The following is a 20,966-nucleotide window of genomic DNA, read 5'->3' on the forward strand; positions in this document are numbered from 1 at the left end:
GAGCGGTTACGGGCTTGGTGGAAGGTTCCAGAGGTTCTACGTCTCGGTTGTTTCTCTTGGAAGTAAAGAGGGCAAGGCCAAGATTGGCCTCTTCCTGCTACTCCCTAGGAAACTTCCAGAGCCCAGAGGTTCTGGGAGGAGGGAGAGGCTCCCGCTACTGGACAGCGTCCACACTGGTGGCCCATCAAATGCTGAGACCACAGGCCAGTCCAAGGCGGCAGAGAACCTGATGTGCACAGCCGCCTCCACGGGACGCTGGGAGCCTCCCGGGACAGGGGAGGAGGGCCCGTTTCAGGCGGGACGCTGGGAGTCTGAGGGGGGACGACGCTTCGGACCAGCAGAGTGGCGGGACCCTGCCCCCCACCCAAAGTGACAGGTTCTTCTGGAACCTTCCTTTCTGGCCACGGTGTTATCAGGAATACCTGCTTTGTTCTTCTTCCTGGAAACAGAGCAGGTCTTCACCACGCCCACCTTGGAAAACACCTGGAAAGGAACGTCAGCGTGCATCAGTGGCATTTCCTGGCCAATCCTGCAGCCAGCGCAGGCACGACTTGAAAGATGGAGGCCACGTGCATGACCACAGGCCCTGAGAGGCTGGGCTCCTGCCCAGATTGTGCTTAAGGGGCAGACATTTACAGCCTCTCTTGATCCCAGCGTCAGGCGCTCAGATGAGGTCATTTGTCCCAATCGGGTCTCTAAAACAACCCTGCAGGACAGTCCTCCTGACACCCCTGTTTTACAGATGGGGAAACTGAGGCACAGACAGGCTGAAGGTCTCGCCAGGGTTGCAGCGTTAGCGCCGGGATCCACGTCCAGGCTGTCTGACCTGTTAACTCTGGGCAACGTGAGGGGAGCCCTGTGGGCAGCTCGCTGCTCCTGGCAGCGCCTCCCCTGACGGGCTTGTGGCCCTGGGGCCATGAACGATGGGGACTCAGTCCTCGCATCTATACGGGAGGAACCTGGACTGCACGGCCGTGGCCGGGGCACCCCGCTCCCGGAGTCCTGCGTTCTGAGGACGCATCTAAGTCTGAAGGCTGGGAAAGTCGATTCCCAGGGACATTCCCGTCCCAGGCCCGGGAGAGCTGCCGACTGCGCGTGAAACACAGTCCGTGAGCGACGCAGCCCTGTGCGCAGCGATTGTCGTGACTGGTGTGAGCGTGTCCGCTAAAGCAAAGTCACACCGATCCAAAACAGCCTCAGGAGCAGCCCATGCAAGATCCAAGGCTGGGCTTCCAGTAGATCAATAGGGTGAATCTTTGCCCCAAGGAGCTGCTGCGTCAGCCTGGAGCCCCTCGGCCGAGGCCGCCCTTCCACCAGGCAGGAGAATGGCCACATCACGGAGCCTCAGCCACACGGCCTTGGAGTGGGGGCTCTGTCTGACCTCTCATCTCCCCCAAAGAGGAGACACCCCAGTTTCTCCCTCCAGATGCAGGCCGGCCTCCTGCCCTCACAGCCACCACCTTCCTACCTCTGGGCCTCAGTGGATGCCCTCTCCCCTCTTGAATCTCTCTGGGGAATCTCGGGACTCAAAAGAACGTTTAGAAGTCAGTTAGTTCAACTCTTACGGTCCTTTCCCCGGCCCCCCCCAGAACCAATCATGGCTGTCGGCCTGCTAATAGTCACTGATGGATGCAGTTAAAAAAAAAAAAGTGCCCAACCCAGTTCACAGAACCGGAGAGTCCTCCTGTAGAGCGGCTCCCAGACCTGTGGGGGACCTGGCGGACCCTGACCTTTGGGACTGGAGGCCCCACTTCCTCAACTCTGGCTCGTTCCTTCTCAGGGACCTCCAACCCCAATCAGGGCAGGACCCCCTTGCCATTCCAGGAACACCTACTCGGAGATGCCCATCCTTTTGCCCGGGGGCCCCTCCGAGGAACGCAGGGCCCAAAGCCCATCCAGGGGTCCAGGCGGGACCACCCCTCACACATCCCTGTGTCTCCGCACACTCCCATCAGGCAAGGAGGTGGTGCTAACGTGCACTCTGGGGCAGTGAGCCCCCCGGAAACTACCGGGGTGGGGGCTTCGTTTCCTGACCGTGCAATGCTAATGCCGACTGNAGCCACGCGCACAGGCAGGACAAACGTGGGCACCCGCCTCCCGGGCCCATGACCCCCGCCCCGTTCATAGCCATCACTCACCTCCTTCAGGGTCTCCTCGGTCGTGCTGAAGTTGAGGTTTTTAATGAACAGAGTACACCCGGGGAGGCTCTCCTCCTCCTCCTCCTCCTCCTCTTCCTCCTCCTCTTCCACTTTGGCTGGAGCGACCTCAGCTTCTCCCTCTGATGGCTTTTCACCTTCTGGGGTCCCGTCGTCTGGCACTGGGTCCCCCCCAAAAAAGAAATCCATTAAATGTGAAATCCATCCATTAAATGTCTAAGCCCTGGGGCCTGAAGCACAGAACCTGCTAGATCAGAACCACCTCTGCGTAGGCAGCCTCAGGAAAGGGCCCGATTCCCAGCTTGCGCTGGGTTCTAGCAACTCTTAGGACGCTGGGGGAGGACACAGAAGGGGCGAGGCCATGCTGCGTCCTGCCTCTGTTTTAAACAGAAGGCGGGGCACCAGGATGGCTCGGTTAGTTGAGCGTCTGACTCTTGATTTCAGCTCAGACCATGATCACACGGTTCGTGAGTCTGAGCCCCGCGTCGGGCTCTGCACTGACGGTACGGGGCCTGCTTGGGATTCTCTCTCTTCCGCTCTCTGCCCCTCCCCTGCTTGCGCTCTCCCTCTCTCTCTCTCTCTCTCTCTCTCTCTCTCTCTCCAAATAAACAAAATATAAAAAGAAAGAAGTACAAAACACAGACCAGAAGGCCAAGTCTTGGACTGACTCATGCTAATTTAAACTTCAAAACAGACTACCGTGTGAGCTGTTTTACTGAACCATAAACCTCAAAACGACACCAAGCAAGCTCTCAAACTAAAACACAACTCAAAAAGCTTTTGGAAAAATTACAGAATACACAATAGGAGCAAAAGTTACAGCCCTCTAAATATCCCCACAAACTTAAGAGATGCTGCGTTGAATTAAAGTTCCTAGTATACATAACTTTGGGAAGCCGTACATGTTGAGTACGCCTCATCCTCAAACGACAACACAAATTCAGAGTTACCGAACACTGAAAAATTTAAGAAACAAACCACCCAACTCATAAATGGGACACTAGCAACAGTGTCACCAAAGGTTGAGATGATACATGTTCATTAAAATTGACATTTGAGGGGCGCCTGGGTGGCTCAGTCGGTTAAGTATCTGACTTCAGCTCAGGTCATGATCTCACGGTTCGTGGGTTCGAGCCCCGCGTCGGGCTCTGTGCCGACAGCTCAGAGCCTGGAGCCTGCTTTGCATTGTGTGTCTCTCTCTCTCTGCCCCTCCCCTGCTTGCACTCTGTCTCTCTTGCTCCCAGAAATAAACATAAAAAATTAAAGAAAAATGATAAAAAAAATGATGTGTGCAAAGAACATGTAATGACACATAACAATGCTGATGATATAAAAATCATGAGAGACACTGAGCTATGGAACAGTAAGCAGTGCAGCCCCGACCTCGTTCTGTGCACCCGGCGTCTGGGGCGCATGCACAGGGAGGCAGCGCTGGAAGGGGCCACGGATGTGCTCCGGGCGTTTCTGGGGACGGGCTCACAGAGGGCTGCTGTTTCCGTCCCCCAGCCCTCCTGCTACGCATACCCGGAAGGAACAGCATTTCAGGAGGAGGGAAGAGCATGCATGAGGTTGTGCTGGGCAGGCAGGGGTGGGGGGCTGCAGCGCAGGTTCACCGGGGCGACAGAAGCCTCAGGACACGGAGAACAGCACGGTGACCTCTCAGAAGTCCTGCCAGGAGGCAACGTGTCCAGTGCGGTTCGACCTCCCTGAGTCACGTGCTCAGGGTCCAGGGTCACATCCCACCTCTGCCTACAAGCCTCTGAGGCTCCTCCTCAGGGCAATTTCCTGAGGAGACCGAAGCCCATCCTGCAGGCCCTTCGAAGCGGTCATGAGACGGCGCCCTGGCACCGCGTGGCTCTGGGCAGGTGGCCCGGCTTCCACACAGACCCGATCCCGGCCCGGGCCCCGGGGAGGCAGCTGTGCGTGGGGGCTCCGGGCTGCAGACACAGCCCTCTCCTCCCGCACGCCTGCACTCAGGCAGTTCGAGCGCCTCGGGGTTCAAGTCCGTCCCCTGCGCTCTCACGCCGAGTACCCACACTGTCTCGTGTCTGTCTCCCCTTCCCCTTCTGATGTGAGCTTAAGGCCTGCAGGTCCTAATTAAGCTTCCACCACTTTGTCATAAAACAACCCCTTCAAGCCCCGACGGGGACAGGTGGCGGCGATAACGTCTGTTTAACATCACTTGAACGAGCAGCCTGTGCCCCTCCCACTCCCTCGGAGGTGGACCCAGAACCCAGACCCTCACTCCAGGACACAAAAGGAGGAAGCAACACAAAGGCTCCTCCCCTACCCAAGAGGCTCACACAATTTACCCGACAAGGGACGCCACGGTGTGGCCATTTGTACCGTACGTTTGTTCAAAGCAGAGCAGGGTGGACAAAGTGTTGCTAATGACGGGGAAGCAAAGCTGTGCAAGGAGCTAAGGCGTCAGGCTCCGAGCGAGAGCTTCAATGGAAGCGGGAAGCACAGCCTTCCTCTGGGAATGACATTTCCACCCCGCTGGCTCTCCTTGTACGCGCCATCTCGGAGATAAAAGCAGGGGTGAAGGCAGGCTGATTAGACAACCCCCCCCCGCCCCCCACCACACAGCAGGCGCTGGGCTCGATGCCCCGGGGGGACTAGCTCATTAATGACCACGGCGGCCACACCACAAAAGTGGGCGGCCCGTGAAAATGCTGGAGGCTGCTGCGTCTGAACCCTAAATCTTAGGGGCCTTCAGGCTGGGAGAGAGGTTCGTGGGAGACTAAAGAAATCCTTTTTCGAGAGAAAACGGAGGTGGGGATGGCAGTGACCAGCAAGGCTCGTGGCCGGCGCAAGGGGCGGCTCCTTCTTGCTATCAGCCCACTGCGGCCACGGGAGGTCACCTCGGTGTGGTCCCACGTCCACGTCTTTCAGGAGAAGCTGAGAATCCACCTTTTGACAGAAAAACCCGTGGTGTTTCAATCCAGCAACGAAATGGAGGGCCAGTGGCTTCTGTGCTAGGCAGCGAGCAACCAGCTGACCAACCAGCTCATAGGCCAGTGTGCACGGCCCCTGCACCCGGTCCGTGCGCAGGCCGCCAGCCCCTCCTAAGGGCCCAGAGCCCAGCCGGATCCTGGTGCCCCAGGCGTGCAAAGCCTTCCAGCAGAGCAGCTCAGGGGGGCCCAACGGCTCGGAGCACAACCAGAGCCCGCCCCATCCTGCCTCCTGCGCCACAGGGGGCTACTCTGCCTCAGTGAGGTGCGGAAAGGGTCAGAGGGACCCAGTGGGAGCTGCGACGTCCGAGTTTAGTGAGAGAGGGGCTGAGCCTGCAGTCGGGGCGGGCACCCCCAGGACCAATCTCCTCTCTGGGTGTGCAGCAGCCTGGCTCCCCGGCTCCTCCATCTGACCCCCAACGTCTGGGCCAAGTGCCCAGCTGGAGACAGAAGACGTGAGGAAATGTGGCCGTTCTCCAACAGCATAGCCCCTCTGTGCCTCCAGCAACCGCCCGCCTGCACCGGTAACTGCCCCGAGGATGCTGGGAGATCCAACAAGATGCAGGCGCCAATCTTGAGATCTGCTGAAAATGGGGGGCCTGGAAAGATCGAGAAGGGGGCCCACGGCCTAGTCGGGAAGCACCGAGCCGTGGAAAGAACACAGGCCCTAGGAATGAGTGAGCTGGGCCAGAGTCCCGGTGGTGCCACGCACTAGGGGTGTGGCCCTGTGTGCCTGGCTCAACCACTCCGTCAGCAGCCTCCTCTAGAACACGGAGTTAAATGTGCACTCACACGCGTGCGCGCACCCCAATGCACTCTGCTGAGTTGTCCAGAAACACAAGTGTCCGCCGCTCCATCCACACGAAGGCTCTCTGGCCTAAGGCTCTGTTGCGTCTTGTCTGGAGGACTGAGTAGCCTCCTCAGTGGGTCCCCGTGTGTCCTATCTGGTGTGTCCTACCTTGTCCCCTCTCCCCCACTCCAGCTGCACTGGCCTCTTTTCTGATCCCTAAGCCTGCCAAACCTAGCCCTACCACAGGGCCTTTGCACGTGCAGTCCCCTCGGCCTATTCTGCTCCTGTCTTGTCTTTCCAGGCCTGGCTTCTCGTCCGGTCTCAGCTCAGTGTTCTCCCCTCAGAGCACTTCCTGTCCGCTCCAGCCCTCTCCCTGCAGGGCTTGTGGCCTGTGCCACAGCTCGGAGCCTGGGCAACCGTGTCCCTGTCAGCCACATCCCTGAGAAGGGCCCCTGCTCCCTGAGGGGCCAGGCCAGGCCCTGTGGGGACCCGTGCCCATGTCCAGAGGCCACATCTAGAGGCCGAGTGCCGCGGCAGAGAAATTGAAGGTCATTTTTTAAAAAACCATTTGTGCTCCCGGCCAGACTGAGGAGACAAAGACGAGGAAAGACGAGATAGTGCGGAACTCAAACAGATGTTTGCCAACAAAATCACCAGAAACTGGAAAAAAGAGGAAAGCAGCAAGAAAGGAAGCCGGGCTGGGCCAGAGGGTGGGGGTGTGCATTTGNACTCAGAGCCCTTTATCTGGAGGTGAGGGTCTTGCTTGTGGAGAGATAAAACACACCGCCCCCCTCCCCCGAGGCCAGTACAGAGAACGCAGGGCTCTGCAGAAAGGAAGGAGGGGTGGAAAAATAAAGGCTTCGTCCACTCCCCTCTCCGCTCCCTTCCTTCGGAGCCTGAGAAAATCTAGGGCTTGGGGGCTGGCTTGGTCCCTGTGCAATGGGGATGGGGAACAGGGAAGCTTCAGGAACAGGGTGGAGGCCCGGGCGAGCATGGGGGAGGAGCAGGTGAAAAGGAAGCGCACAGGGGGCCGGGAAGAGGGCCACAGATGCGATGCGTGGAAGAAAAGGAACAGAAAGGGCAGAAGGAGGCACAGCAGGTGAGCTCCGCGGGAATTCACCTGGTGGCGCGGCACTCGGCGGGGCCTGACCCCGGTCCTGGCGCACACGGCTTTGTGCGTGAAAGCGGGCCTGCTGCCGGGCCCCTCCGCCAGGCTCCGTGGCCTCCTTTGTGCATGTCTCGTCAGCCCTGGGAGGCAGGCCTGCCGGGGGGAGGCTGGCTGGGAGGCTCCCAACACGGCAACACAGGCCATGGGAAGCAGCCCGGGGCTCAGCATTCCGGCAAAGCCGCCGCTCGGGAAGCTCCAGAACGCTTCCGTACGCGGGGCTCACTGCTACTGCTAGTGTGACAACTCAGCCGCCCCCCAAGAGCCCCATCTGTGCCCCCCGTCAGGCCTCCTCTGGGGAAGAGGGCCTGTGTTGCACCCACTGGGTCAGGCCAGCTCAGCTGAATGACAGGCCACCTGCTCCGGCTTCTGCTGCGGCAGGAAGAACTCAGGAGGAGGAACAGCGATTCACTATACTCTCCCCAAAGCCCCACGAGGTTGGGAGAGTCATGCCCATTTTACAGATGCAGAAACGGAGGGCTGAGGACGACGAGGAAGACGGCGATTCCTAGAAGCTCTGTGCTGCACACAGAGGCACCCAAGCACTCAGTGCAGGGCCCGGCATGGAGTAAACGCCCGCAGACTCACCCCACACAGCTCTCCTACCGGGTGCCGGGCACTGTCCTGGTGCTGAGGTTCGTGGTGAGCCGGTGGACAAGGTAGCTGCCCTGTGGAATGGGCGTGCGAACAGGGAAGTCCGACAGCCAGCAAGGAAATGAACCCACACACGGTGCAATTCCAGAAAGCGAGAAAGGGTTAGAACAAAACAGGGAGCAGCTCGTGGGGTAGGGTGGGCTTGGCTTCAATGGGTCCCCACGGCGGGAGCCACAACTGTCCCTTTCGCAGCTGTACCATCAGGGACGGTACCATCTCCTTTCCGCTCTGACGTGAGACTGACACCGGTCAACAAACCATCCGTCACCAAGCTCCTACTGCATGCCCGGGGCCTGGGACACACAAGCTCCTACTGCGTGCCCGGGGCCTGGGACACACAAGCTCCTACTGCGTACCAGGGGCCTGGGACACACAGCTCCTACTGCGTGCCCAGGGCCTGGGACACACAAGCTCCTACTGCGTACCAGGGGCCTGGGACACACAGCTCCTACTGCGTGCCAAGGGCCTGGGACACAAAGACCAGGATGAGCAACCCCCACCTTTCACAGGCACAGACAGAGGTGCAGACACCCTTCCTCGTGCACCATTCGCTCCACCCACACAGTCACGGAACCAGTCTAGGCCAGGGGCTCACAGGACACAGGGCCCCCCAGCAGTGGGTCAGACAGCCCCGCCTGGCCCTCAGGTTTGCCATCGGTCAGAGAAGGACATTCAACAAGAAAAAGATGCATGAAACGAGCGACCTGAGTGGAGGGAGGGCCGCGCCAGGAAACACGCAAATGAGCGTGGCCTCGTGGCAGCGGTCACCGGGGAGGCGCCGGCCTCGGTGGTCCGGCCAAGCAGGTAGGAAAGCGGCCCTCGCTCCTGGCAATAAGCAGGCTTGAAAGGAGGGCTCGCTATGGCCAAAAGCTAACAGTCAGGTTCACAGTCAGCAAGTGAACTCAGGCAGCTGATGATTTTCGAGGTGGTGGCTCGTTAGGTACAAAACAGGACTACATCACTGGGGCGCCCAGGGGGCTCAGTCGGTTGAGCGTCTGACTTCGGCTCAGGTCACGATCTCGCGGTTTGTGGGTTCGAGCCCCGCGTCGAGTTCTGTGCTGACAGCTCAGAGCCTAGAGCCTGCTTCGGATTCTCTGTCTCCCTCTCTCTCTGCCCCTCCCCTGCTCGCACTGTTAGGGTTTAAAGGAAACCCTCATCCAATGTGTGGACAAAACGAACTCAGCCACAGGGGCTGGGGCAGGGTTTTGGAAGGTTCTTTGTACCAACAATCAGTAATCCCTGCTGACCAGGGAGGAACCCAAAGCCTCCAAACACAGAGACTGAGGAATGGCCCTTCCCGATCAGAACAGAGATACTGCCCCAGTGGCTCCCGAGTGCCGTGTGCGGACGGGGCTGGCCCTGAAGAAGGCTTCACTCACGGACTCATGAGGACGTGACAAATGCAGGCAGACTGGCATGGGGGGCAGAGTGGGGGGCAGGTAGGACAGTGACCGCTCATCAACTAAACGACTGTTCTTTAACCCGAGATCTCCACTCGCCCGTTTCTGCTGTGAGACAGCCTTTCTGACGAATGATGAATGAGCAACGTCCCCACCCCCGGGTAAGGGGACCACTGGTCCTCTTCAGAACTCTTCCCAAGGCCCTCGATTCTTGAGTGTGGCCCTGGTCCCCATGAGTGCTTCTCCCCTCCTGGGGGGCCTCCGGGGAACACCCAGGGGGTGCAGGTGGTGTCTCGGGTTGTCGCGAGCACTGGGGGCACGCCTGACACTTAGTGGGCAGAGTTGGGGACACAAAATGCCTCACGATTTGCACAAGGGTCCCGACAAGGAAGAACCGTGTTGTCTCGTGCCAGTGGTGCCCCCACCCCCACAAGTGAAGCACTGGCTGGGGGTGGGCCCCCCTTTTCCGTGGTTGGTGGCCAGGGGCGCCATGCTGCTCTAAGGACCTGGGGACTAAGTATTTCCCCGCGGTCGCCCTTCCCGGCCAGGTGTCCTTAGCAGATGCATAAAACGAGGCTTTCACCTGCTTTGTTCTAAATGCCCCTTGTAGATTCTAGGGGGCTTTTTCAACCTTTAACTGACACACTGAAACGTTGGCTACTTTATACCACGCTTATATCTTCTACATTCTATCTTTCTAAGAACATTTTAGGTGCCTATAAAACCCAAGAGTCCGCGACGCACTGGTCTCTAGGACGAATAAAGAACTTTATGGCAAACATCTGATAAACCTCAGTGATGCCCCCCCCTCCCCCTCCCCCCCCNACGCCCACGGGAGCCCACTCCAGATACAGGGGGACGTGGTGGAACTGCAGAGATGGCAGGGGAGGGGCTCAGAGACTATGGGCAACTCACCCTGGAAAACGGAGCTAAAAGGGCGCAGCACAGCCTGGAGCCCTCTGTGCCCCCGATCCCTGAGAGCGCCTGCGGTCACTGGACACGTTTGTGCCTCCTCGGGACTTCTCTGACCGGGGAAGGGAGGGCAGTGGAACAGGGAAGAAAAAGCACAGCCCTCCGGGATGAAGGGGATCAGGGCCGTCAGAAACCCTCATGCTCTCCCCGCCACCACCCCTGCAGCCGATACCACAGGCAATGTGTGTACACGTGTGCACGCGTAGAGGTTTTCTCTTTAAAGAGAGGATAAAACCGGACACCGAGAGAGTCTGCGCAGTGCTACAGTGCCGGGGAAACAGAAGCTGCTCGTGGCGGGCTGCATGGTGTGACACCCCTACAAAGATACGTCCACATCCAGAGCCCAGAACCTGCGACTGAGGCCTTATTTGGAAAAAGGGTCTTTGTGAACATCACTTAGGTAAAGGATCTAGACATGGGAGCATCTGGGTCATTGGGGTGGACCCTGGATCCAAGGACAGGTGTCCTCTTAAGAGAAAGGCAGAGGTGGATCTGGGAACGAGAAGGCGGCCACGTGAAGACAGAGGCCGGGGGTGAAGGGACACGTGGTGCCACCAGTGGCTGGCCGAGGCAGGGAAGGGAAGGGTGCTCTCAGGGCGGGCAGGGCTCGGGGACAACCGGATTTCAGACCCCTGGCCTCCACGATGGTGCGACAGTACAGTTCTGCTGCTTTAAGGCCCTGCGTTTGCGGCCACCTGTACCGGAAGCCACAGGAAACCAACACGCCACGACAGATGTGCGTGTACACGTAAGACTGTTTCCTCTTCACCAGACACAGGAGACAGGCCGCTCGCAGGAGCAACGTGGAACTCATCACAAGTACGAGAAACCAGAAGCCCCGAGAATGACGGTTCCGATTCACACGGGGACGGGGAACCAAGGAAAGCCAGACTCAGGCAAGGAGCCACGGCCACGCTTTCTGGGGGCTGTTTAGGGCGTCCCTCTCGCGTCCTCCCCCGCAGAGGTGTTCTCAGGGCTGGAATGACACTCCGAGCCCGCGGGAGAGAGCTGGCGTGCGCACGGCCCCTCGGCCCCTACCTTGGAGTAGGCCAGATGTCGGAAGGCCCTGCGGGCCTCCAGCGGCTCCAGGAACTCCACGATGGCTGTGACGCCGCCCTCAGGCAGCAGCACGCGGCCCAGGCTGCCGAAGCGGCCGAAGATCTCTTGCAGCTCGGCCGCCAGCGTGCCCGCCGGAAGGTTCTTCACCAGAATCACAGTCTTGCTTCGCTCGGCTGCGGCCTGAAGGGCAGGCAAGGAACACCCATGGGGCCGTAGGCAGGAGAACCCCCAGCCCGACGCCGGCACCCATCTGTGGCTGGCTCTGCCCCAGGCACCCCTTTGTGACTTGCAGTGCCAGGCGCTTGGGGGACAGGCCCCCCAGACCTCACTCTCTTGGGCACACTGCTCCAGGGGGCAGCTCTTGGGAGAGAATGGGCGGAGAGCCCAGATCAAATCTCAGCCCCTCCCCTTCTGAGTCGTGGCAGATTCTGACAGTGCCTGACCACAGCTCTCTCTGGACCTTCCAGAGTGTTCCTGCCCAGGCTGCCAATGGCCAGGATGTGCATCTCGGTGCCGAGAGCCTTTTCCTGGAACTGCACAAACCACACGTGGGGCAGGTGGGAAGGACTGAGGAGTGAACACCCTCGGAGCAGCCTACGGCTCTCAGGAGTTCAGCCCCCCGCCCTCCGGGCAGGACAAGTGTGAGGTGCGAGCCGTGCAGCTTTCCCCCAGAGGAAGCTCAGCCCCCTCGCTGTACCAGCAGTTCCTGTAATAAGCACCTCCCCCCACCGATCTCCTTTCCCTTGACCTTGTTCGCCAGTGTTTTCTGCGCTGCCCAGTAAACTACACGTACTTGAACCTGTCTCAGAATCTGCTTTTGGTAAAAACCAAACTAAGACACTAGCTATACAGCCCTGAGAGACGTACTGGACCCTGCTTCAGCCCCCACAGAACGTTAAGGACGCAGCGCCCATTTCACGGGACCCCTGCAAGACGGATTTAATTACGCACCTCATGTGCGCTACATAAACGTCGGTGGTTACTATCTCGAAAGGCAACATGGGAAGAGCATAAAAGAACCAAGATATGATGGAAAAACTCTAGGCACTTGGAGTTCTGAGCATGAGTCTCAGCTTGGCCATGAATCTAACCGGAAACCTTGGGTCAGTTCTTTCCCTCTGGCCTGTTTTCTCATCTGCAAAATGGACTAGCTAATGGTCACCCCCATCCTTTAGGCCTCACTAAGTAAGACGGGTGAGGGGGAAGCCATCTGCAGTGGGAGGGGCTGTGCCCCAGTGGGCTTCAGGTACAACTCTGGCTGCAGGGGATAATGGTTCGGGGCACGGGCCTTGGGGCTGCATCCCCATCCAGCTCCACCCTGACTTGCTGTGTGACCCAGAACGTGTGACTTGGCCTCTCTGTGCCTGTGGTTCCCCCATCCAAGGACCACGATGGGAGCACAGCAGCGCTGCTCTCCTGGCTTGTCCCCTGAGTCACACCAACAATAACACACAGACGCAGAGGACTGCTGTGGTCAGTCCCGCTAAGTGTCAGCCGTTAGTACAGCTGCTCGACACAGCCAGCAGCCTTCCTTCCAGCCGCCCTTGTATGGTAGAACTGAAGGCCTGGACAGCTGAGGAGAGCGCTGTGTGGGAGTCAGAAGCAGACTTTGTGACCTCTGGGTCCCTCTCCCCTCTCTGGGCCTTGGTGTCTTGTTGGGGGGGGGGGTGTGAGGGGGCCTGCTCAGCATGCCCGCTAAGACTCGACCATTTGTTACTCTAAACTCCTACTTGGTGGAGAACAAGCACGTTCAAGTGCTGACCTGCATCCTTCCTGGTCCAAGGAAGGTCTCACACCCCAAATAACAGGAGCTTTCAGTGAGGTGCCGGGCGGGGGACAGGCTGTTTGGGGCCCCTCTGATTTGGATGCAGGAGCCGTGAGTCCTCCTGCACACGGCCCCCAAGAGACACCCTGTGAGTCAGATGGGTCCCCCGTCTGAACCCACATGAAATTTTTTTCTTTGGAGACAGCTTAACGGTTAATACTAATCCTTGAAAGCCCTGACCCTGAACCCGCCAGCACACTGGACCTGACCCCACCCTCCGCTCCCTGGTGGCTGGAGGCTCGCCCAGCCGGGACCCACCTGGCCGAAGGAGTCCAGGCTGACCCCGTTGTCGAGGAGGAAGCGCCGTACTTCCTGGACGAGCTGGGTCTCCCCTAGGGCCACGCGCACGGCCACACTGCCCTTGGTCTCCTGCGGGAGGGAGGAAAGGAAGAGACCCTGTCAGCTGGCGAGCAGGGGACAGGTCAGCCGTCCCATCTCCCACCAGCCTGAGGAGGCGGCCGGAGGGGGCTGGGCCCTCCCACTGCCCCGCATGCACTCCCAGTGATTTGTGCCCCTGGCTTCTGTGCCTCTCATAGGAAATCAAGACCCCACGCCCGCCTCTAGCTCCATGCCCCACCCTGCACTCCGGCCATGCAGGCCGACCCATCCCCGCCTCGGGGCTTCCACACTCGCTGACCTCTGCGGCGGGGCTCTTACCCCTCGCTCCCTCATTCTGTCCAATTTCTGCTTGGATGTCACTCTGGTGAGCAGCCTACCCTCACTCGCATGCCCTCTCCCCTACTCGGCTTAACTTCATAGCCATCACGGACAGGCTGCACCTGTCCGTGTCCTCGTCCTCCTCCTCCTCCGGAAGGATCTGGAACAGCAGGACCTTCGATGTGGGGTGCCTGCGGGATCTGCGCTGGTGCTGCGCCTCCCAGCCAGTTGAGGCCCTGAGCCTCGTCTGCCCACTGAGCACTCGCACCGTGGTGCGTGCGAGTCACAAAGTGCGCTAAGTAAAAAACAGGTGCTGGGTTTTGAATACTTAGAGGAAAAAAAACCCAAAGAATCTTGTCTTTTATACCGCGTGTTACGTGGAAATGACATCTCAGCTACGCTTTGGTTACACCGAACTGAATAAAACAGATCACGAGAACGAACCTTGCCTGTTTGTTTTTGCTTTTTAAGAAACCCGGCCACCAGGATGTCTGCACGTGCCCGTGGGGCGCACAGCCTGTTCTCCTGGACAGGGCTGACCTCGAGCGTGGGCAGGAGTAAGTGACAGCAGGTCAATGGGCTTATGGGCTCACAGCACAGGTCATCCTTTTGCTGACCGGCTGGAAAACACGCTCGGAGGCTGTGCCTCAGTCAGACTCCGCTCCCGTGTAACTACACACACACATACACGAGCATTTGAAAGAAGGTGTGTGATCTGAGAGTGCTGGAGAGATGGGCAGAGAAAGTGAGCAGGAACTGGGCTCAACTTCAACAGGAAGGGGGACAGGGACCAATGACTCCTTTTTCCTCGTCTCAAGGATGAGACGGGAGCAGCAGCCCCCGCAGAGGCGGCGATGGGGCTCGGCACCTGGGCACCAGACCCAGACAGGCTGGTGTCACTTTTTCCAAGGCTTCTCCAGGTGTGTGGCCCTGGGCAAGCTGTTCTGTGTCCCTAGGCCTGTTTCCTGGTCTGGAACGGGGGACGGACGGAGTGCGAGGCCACCGGGTCATGGTGAGGAGACCACACGGCCGGGTGCTGGCCTTCAACTGCAGCCTCTGGCTAAGCTCCACACAAGCACGGGAGACGCAGGCTTGGAGCACGGAGGGGACACTTCCTGAGGAGGCTGCAGGGGTGCCCACGACTCCAGCCTGGGGCTTGGACATGCCCCCCGCACAACAGCCCCGCCCCGGCTGCTTCACCCCGTTGAGGTCAGCCCAGATCCTGCCATGTTGGACGAGATGTCCACTCACGTGGTCAAACACTTGACTCTTGGTGGCGCTGTATTTCTGTGCAATGGCGTCGGCCACGGCGTTCGGGCCCATGAACAGCGCGTTCCAGTTGTGAGAGCTGAAAGGCAGAGGCAGAACGGGGCGGTCAGACCAAGGCTAAACGTGCGGAGTATCTTCTCAGGTGCAAAATCTCAGGGACGTAAGCTCGCTGCCCACCCTTCACCCAGGGCATGGAGACATGAGTAAGGACTGTACACTCCCTAACATCTGACAAGCACTTACTCTGTGCCACGGATTAAGCGCTTTGCTCATATTAACGCACTTAATTCTTACAACGCTGAAAAAGTAAGGCACCGCTAAGATTCCCCCCATTAAACAGATGAGGAAGGTAGGGCTTGGCAAGGTCATGGAGAGGCTGAACCCATCCCAAGGGGCCAGAGCACTCGGGCAGCTGGAGGGGCAGGGCCCATAGTGTGGTGGCAGGTAAGGACCTGGAGCTGTTGGCTTTATCTTTAGATTCTTTCTTCTTCTTATAAGACGATGACGCCGAGGTATCAGTGTCCTCGCTAGCTTCCTTCTTGATGGTGGACGGTAATACGTGGAGCATTCTACCCTGGGAGGCGGGGGATGATGAGAAGGGTGGAGAGAGGAAAGGAAAGGATGCGTCCACATCCTGCCTCAGGACACCAGTCATCCCCCCACAGGCTGGACAGGGCATCGGGAGAACCACGTAGGGGGCCTGGCCACGTGACTCGGGGACCTGGCCACGTGACTCGGGGACCTGACACCGGTGGGGGCCTTCTGACACAGCCTCACAATGGAAACCGAGTCTATAAAATGCCTGCAGCAGCTCACACCCCCTCAAGCCTGGGGCCGCTCCCATCCCTGCACACAGAGGTGAGGGCGCCCACGGTGGGAACCAGGTCTAGCTGGAGAGATCAATAAATCACGAAGGAATGAACAAGTGGGGCAAAAAGGAGGAAGGGAGCTCGAGGCGGCCTGGGCTAGAGCAGGCGTGCTAAGCACACTGCGTGGTAACACTGGAAAAAAGGAAAGGAGTTTCTTACACCCTAACGTGGCCATTTAATATGACCAGTCCAAACTCTCTTTCCTTATTTCTCTTCCAAGAGGTATTTCTGGGGACAGAGAGCTGATCTATTCTGTGATAAAGCCTCTGAGCAAGTAAGGTGTGCCAGGCGCTGTCCTCGGTGCTGAAGGGCCCTGCCCTCAGGGAGCTACCTGCCCCTGGCTTGGGCAAAGGGGTGGGTCCACGCATCATCACATGTATTTTCTTAGAAATGTATGGGCACACACATCCCTTCTCGACCACCCAGCCACCCCCCGCCAGCCCCGCGCAGTCACCTGGAACACCTGCCCATCCACCTCCGCGTAGGCCTTCACGGCGTGCTCGGGGAACATGAAGGTGACGAAGGCAAAGCCCTTGGGTTTCTTGGTTAGGCTGTCAATGGGGTAATGGAGCTCAGACAGGGGACCTGCGGGCAGGACAGACGCGTTAGCATTTCAGGGGCTGGGGCTGGGCACTCATCACGAGATGGGTTTTAACACGTAAGAGCTGCTGTTCTAGGTCAGTCACGGCCATTTGGCCCAACAAACCATGTGGCAAGGGGATGCCCTGAGACCAGCTCAAGGGTTAAGAGTCCTTGAATCACAGTCCTTCCCGTGTCTTCCCTAAAAGTACAGGTGCCTGGGCTGGATCCTGCCTCCAACTCGGATGTGTGTGGCCCTGGGCAAACCCAGGCCCCACGCGCCTGTTTCCCATCTGTAACATGGCACCAAAGAGCTCCTAGCTCACAGGGCAGCGGTCAGTACATCCACCAAGGTGTCGGCGCATGGACTGTGCTGAATGGCGCCTGCTCCCGAGTTGGCACCCTAGGGGCTTCTGCTGTGATGTGATCATTACACTCAAAGTACAGCCTTTCCGAACCGGCTTCCACCCTAAGCATCAGGCTGCGCCCTATTGGTCTTCGTTTTCCTGAATGGACACCTGCCGATCCCCTCGCCCGTGCAGCCCAGCCCTGCTGTGCAAACCAGGGCAGTGGCCGTGGGCTGGGAGGCTACACCACGGTGCCTGCTGGCGGTCCTGCCCGGGGCCTCCCTGCCTCCACAACAGACACTCAGCCAAGCTCGGGTCCTCACAGCCCACAGCCAGCTCCAAACGGAAGTGAGGGGTCCCAAAGCCTCCAGGCCTCGCCCTCCATCTCAGACCCTCACTTCTCCCCTCCAGTAGCCAGGCCCTCACACACACAGCCCTGCGTGCTAAGCCGAACCCCAGGCCTTCCAATTCCCGTCTGAGAAATAATGGCAGCCGCAATCATGGCAGCTGTGACCCTTGCTGTCAAATGCACTTGGGACACTCGGTCTGGAGAGCGAGGCCTCAGACAGCAGAGCTCAGACCAAGGAGCAAGGTCACATCCACACCGCCAGTGACTGGACTTCAAACGCTGAGCAGCAAGAGTCTGGACAGCGAGGGCAAGTGCAGCAAAACGCTTCCAAAGCTGGTCTGTCCTGGGTTCAGTGAGTGCGGGAGCGGGTGGGTTCCGACGGCACACCATGCCTGTGATGCCACCCGTTCCCGGGAGCCCTGCTGAGCCCCATGTCGGTGACAGGGGAACGCTCACCCCAGCTCGGGGGTCACTAGCCCCATCTACGGACGAGCAGAGACTAGAGGGGTGAAGCCATCTGCCTGCAGTTGGGAGCCGACGGGAAGTGGACGGCACTTGAACCCGGGCCGTCTGCTCGCGCTCTGTGACGTGGGCACACGGTGAGCTGGAGACAGGGCCCCTACCGAACGTGGAGAAGAGCTGCTCCAGGTCCTCCTCGGTGCTGGTGTAGGGCAGGTTTCGTACGAAGAGCCTCCCGGAGTCGGCCAGGTCCTCCTCCTCTTCATTCTCCCCAAGGGTCCGGCCTGGCCAGGGCTTGGCGCTGTTCTTCAGGGGCCCCTTGGCCGCAGGGACGCTCTTTTCCCTGAACACCTCGATGTAGCGCCCGCCTGCAGGAGGAGGGGGTCAGGGCTCTGGAGCAGGCCCAGGACTCGCCGGGACTGCTGGGTGGCGACCCACACTCCTCGGCCACCCCGTCTTCCCGGTGCCACGGCCGAGGCGCGAGCGCTGGCACTGGCTCTCCTACTGGGTGGCGGTCTGGCCCAGTGCTGGGCCTGAACCCGGAGGGCCCTCTCCGCGAATCTCACCCCTCCGGCTTCAACCCCGGGGGCGCCTGCCTCGCCACCCCAGGCCCCTGCACCGCACAGGGCAGACCCCGCATTGCCCGTGGCTCTGCCTGGGCAGGGGCATCACATGACAGCCAATGCTGGAGGACCGCCTCGCGCTGCTGACCTGTCTCCGCGCAACACCCTGTGTACCTATTAAGCCCCGACCATCCCCTCCACATGCACGCAGTAAGCACTCAATGGATACCTACCGTCTGACCTAACACGACTCCCCAGGCTTTTCCCACATTCCCTAACAGCACTCATGTCTTCACTGGAGGGTCACTGGCTGGCCCTGAATCACCTGTCCGCTCTGGTACGCATCAGATACTGCACCTGCAGACACTGTTCGGGTGACCACCCCGACGGTGGGAACTCGTGCTTGCTGCCCCCTCCACGGAACGGCCTGCCCGCAAAGCTAGAGCTGGCCCCCCTACCCCTCTGGGTTCTGCCTGAGTGGATGCAGTCCCGCTTTGAAACGCAGCTCCTCCAATCCCAGCCCATCTGATGGCTGCCACTCTCTGCTGGCTCCGCGTCAGCTTTCTCTTAACCTCCAGGAGGGCAGAGACCGGTCCACTCTGCTCACTGCGGTCTCCCCAGCATCTAGAGCAGCGCCCGGCACCCAGCACGCCCTCCACAGCACTCGGAAGGCGAGCGAGCGAAGCCCTGCAGGCAGGCGGAGGCAGGCTTCCTTACCCATGTACTCCCTGTTGCATTTGAGAGCTTGCCTCACTTCCTCTTCGCTGCTGAAATCCACGAAGATGTACCCTGAGGGACAAAGACAGAGTGAGCAAACACAGGTGGGGGTTGCACAGGAACGCCCGTGCTGTGCTAGGTGTCTGGGGGGATCTGAGCAGAAAGTGGGGGGAAACTCTTGATTTCTGCCAAGTCTCCAAAAGAGCGGACTTTCCCAGCCCCTCCTCCCCCAAGGCCAAACTTCTCTCTGCAGGGAGCGAGTGTGGAGACCCGGTGGCCTGGAGGGACTACGGAGTCAAGAACACAGGAGGCCTTCACCTCCCTTCCAGCCTCACCCCACCCGAACCAGGGCCCGCCTCTCGGCCTTCTTGGGGGATGAGCCCGAAGCCGAAGTGCTATGATCAGCTCGGCGCCAGCATGGCCATGTCGACACTGTCTGTGAGTGCCCAAGGCCCTAGCGTTCACACAAGGAGGACTCAGGAGTCTTTCCTGGAGCACGGAGGCCTCATAGGGCCTCAACCCCGTGAGGCAGCAGAGAATCACGCCTAACAGGTGGCGATGCTGTAACCCCACCCAAAGCCCGTGGTCCAGGCCTCTATCACAAGGCTATGTGATAAGATTCTCCTCCTCCTTCCTCTCTGTTCCCAAAGGCTCCTCATCTGTCCCCATAAACATACTTCCCCGCTTCTCTCCCCTCCGCCACACCCCAGCCCAGCCCCCTGCTGATCCTCCCTGGGAAGACTGCAAAGACCCACCCCGGCCCCCTGCCCCTCGTGGGCCCTGCCTCCGACCCTTGTGTCACCAGCCACGGGACCGTTCTGCATCCAACTGTGGCCTCCCCCTGCATTAAGCCACTGGCAGGGACCTACACCCGGGCTGAAGTCCACGCTCTCTAGTAAGCCCAGGTCTGGGGGCCAGGTCCCACGTCCCCACCAACTCTTCTAAGGGGACATTCTGCCACTCCTTGAAAGTGTCATGGCCACATGCTGCTCCCTCCAGCTCGGGGCCTCCAATGTGGTTTTCCCTCAGCCCTGACACCTCCAACACGGTCCTCCCTGCTCCCTCTGGCCACCCCCTGCTCACCGTCTGGTCTCTGAAGTGCCGTGAAAGCAGACCCCCACCCCCACCACTGTTAATAGCAGCTCTCGGGGAGCCTGCTGTAAGTGTTCAGCATTGTTTAGATGCCATGTGTGTACAAACTCACTGAGTGAATACAACCTAATGAGGTAGGACGCCCTACTACATAGAGGGGGAAACCGAGGCACAGTCCCTCACCCCCGGTCACAGGGCTAGTGAGTGGACGAGCCGGGATCTGCGCCTGGGCGGATGCTCATCACCACGTCCCCCCTGGTACCCGGAGAGCTGTGCAAGGAGGGAGGGCTGGCTGGCGGAGCGGACCCGCCTGGTGAGCAGGGCTCCGTGCTCAGAGATGGGGGAGGAAAGATGACGAGACCACCCCCCAAAGCAGGAGCCCCTCCGGCCCCAGACGCCAGTCCCACAGTTCCCGCGCCCTCTGCCATGCCCGTCTTCTTGCCCGGGATGCCCTGCATGCCCAGGGCTGGCTGCCCCGGGGTTGGAGGCCCTCGGCGCGGTCCCTCCGTATGCTGCAGCCTGGCGGCCTGGCCAGCAAGCAGGCTCTCCAAGCTCAGGCCCTTGCTTCCAGCACGCCCCCCACCCCTCTGAAACCTAGAGCGCGGCCGGCCCGCAGGAGTGGGAAGGGGCGCAGAATAGGGCAGCCCCGGGGCAGCGCCCCACACTCTCAGTGACTCAACAGTGTGCCTGTGGGCCCGGCCCAGCAAATCCCTTTTTAAAAAAAATTTTTTTTAACGTTTATTTATTTTTGAGAGACAAAGAGAGCGAGCATGAGTGGGGAGGGGCAGGGAGAGAGGGAGACACAGAATCCGAAGCAGGCTCCAGGCTCCGCACCTGAGCGTCAGCACAGAGCCCGACGCGGGGCTGGAGCCCACGAACCGTGACATCATGAGCTGAGCCCAAGTCGGCCGCTTCACCGACTGAGCCTCCCATGCACCCTGGGACATCTGTTTAAACAGCACAGGTGAGTCCACGAGCGCAACTGTGGGCTGAGGTGGGAGGGGAGAGCAGAGGAGCAGGCCGTGGGAGGCAGACCCTGGTCCTGAGCACATCGCCCACCACACCCCCCCCCCAAAGACAAAAACAAAAC

The 20,966-nt window shown here is 59.6% G+C and overlaps 1 protein-coding gene across 1 annotated transcript in view; it reads right to left on the reverse strand.

Annotated features, from left to right (window-relative positions):
- RBM19 (RNA binding motif protein 19) overlaps positions 1–20,966 on the reverse strand; it is a 130,096-nt gene that overhangs the window by 96,683 nt on the left and 12,447 nt on the right. Inside the window, exons 9-23 of the mRNA XM_077745635.1 lie at positions 18,785–18,856; positions 17,669–17,872; positions 16,225–16,355; positions 15,354–15,475; positions 14,884–14,980; positions 13,234–13,344; positions 11,130–11,330; positions 9,953–9,988; positions 7,672–7,733; positions 7,528–7,587; positions 7,021–7,148; positions 5,163–5,224; positions 4,949–5,069; positions 2,139–2,317; positions 423–483 (exon numbers count right to left, since the gene is read on the reverse strand). Of these exons, the coding sequence (XP_077601761.1) occupies positions 423–483; positions 2,139–2,317; positions 4,949–5,069; positions 5,163–5,224; positions 7,021–7,148; positions 7,528–7,587; positions 7,672–7,733; positions 9,953–9,988; positions 11,130–11,330; positions 13,234–13,344; positions 14,884–14,980; positions 15,354–15,475; positions 16,225–16,355; positions 17,669–17,872; positions 18,785–18,856 (1,647 nt within the window). The remainder of the gene's footprint in view (positions 1–422; positions 484–2,138; positions 2,318–4,948; positions 5,070–5,162; positions 5,225–7,020; positions 7,149–7,527; positions 7,588–7,671; positions 7,734–9,952; positions 9,989–11,129; positions 11,331–13,233; positions 13,345–14,883; positions 14,981–15,353; positions 15,476–16,224; positions 16,356–17,668; positions 17,873–18,784; positions 18,857–20,966) is intronic.

Source organism: Crocuta crocuta, unplaced genomic scaffold (genome assembly GCF_008692635.1).
Source record: "Crocuta crocuta isolate KB4526 unplaced genomic scaffold, BGI_CrCroc_1.0 scaffold692, whole genome shotgun sequence".
Taxonomy (NCBI): Eukaryota; Metazoa; Chordata; class Mammalia; order Carnivora; family Hyaenidae; genus Crocuta; species Crocuta crocuta.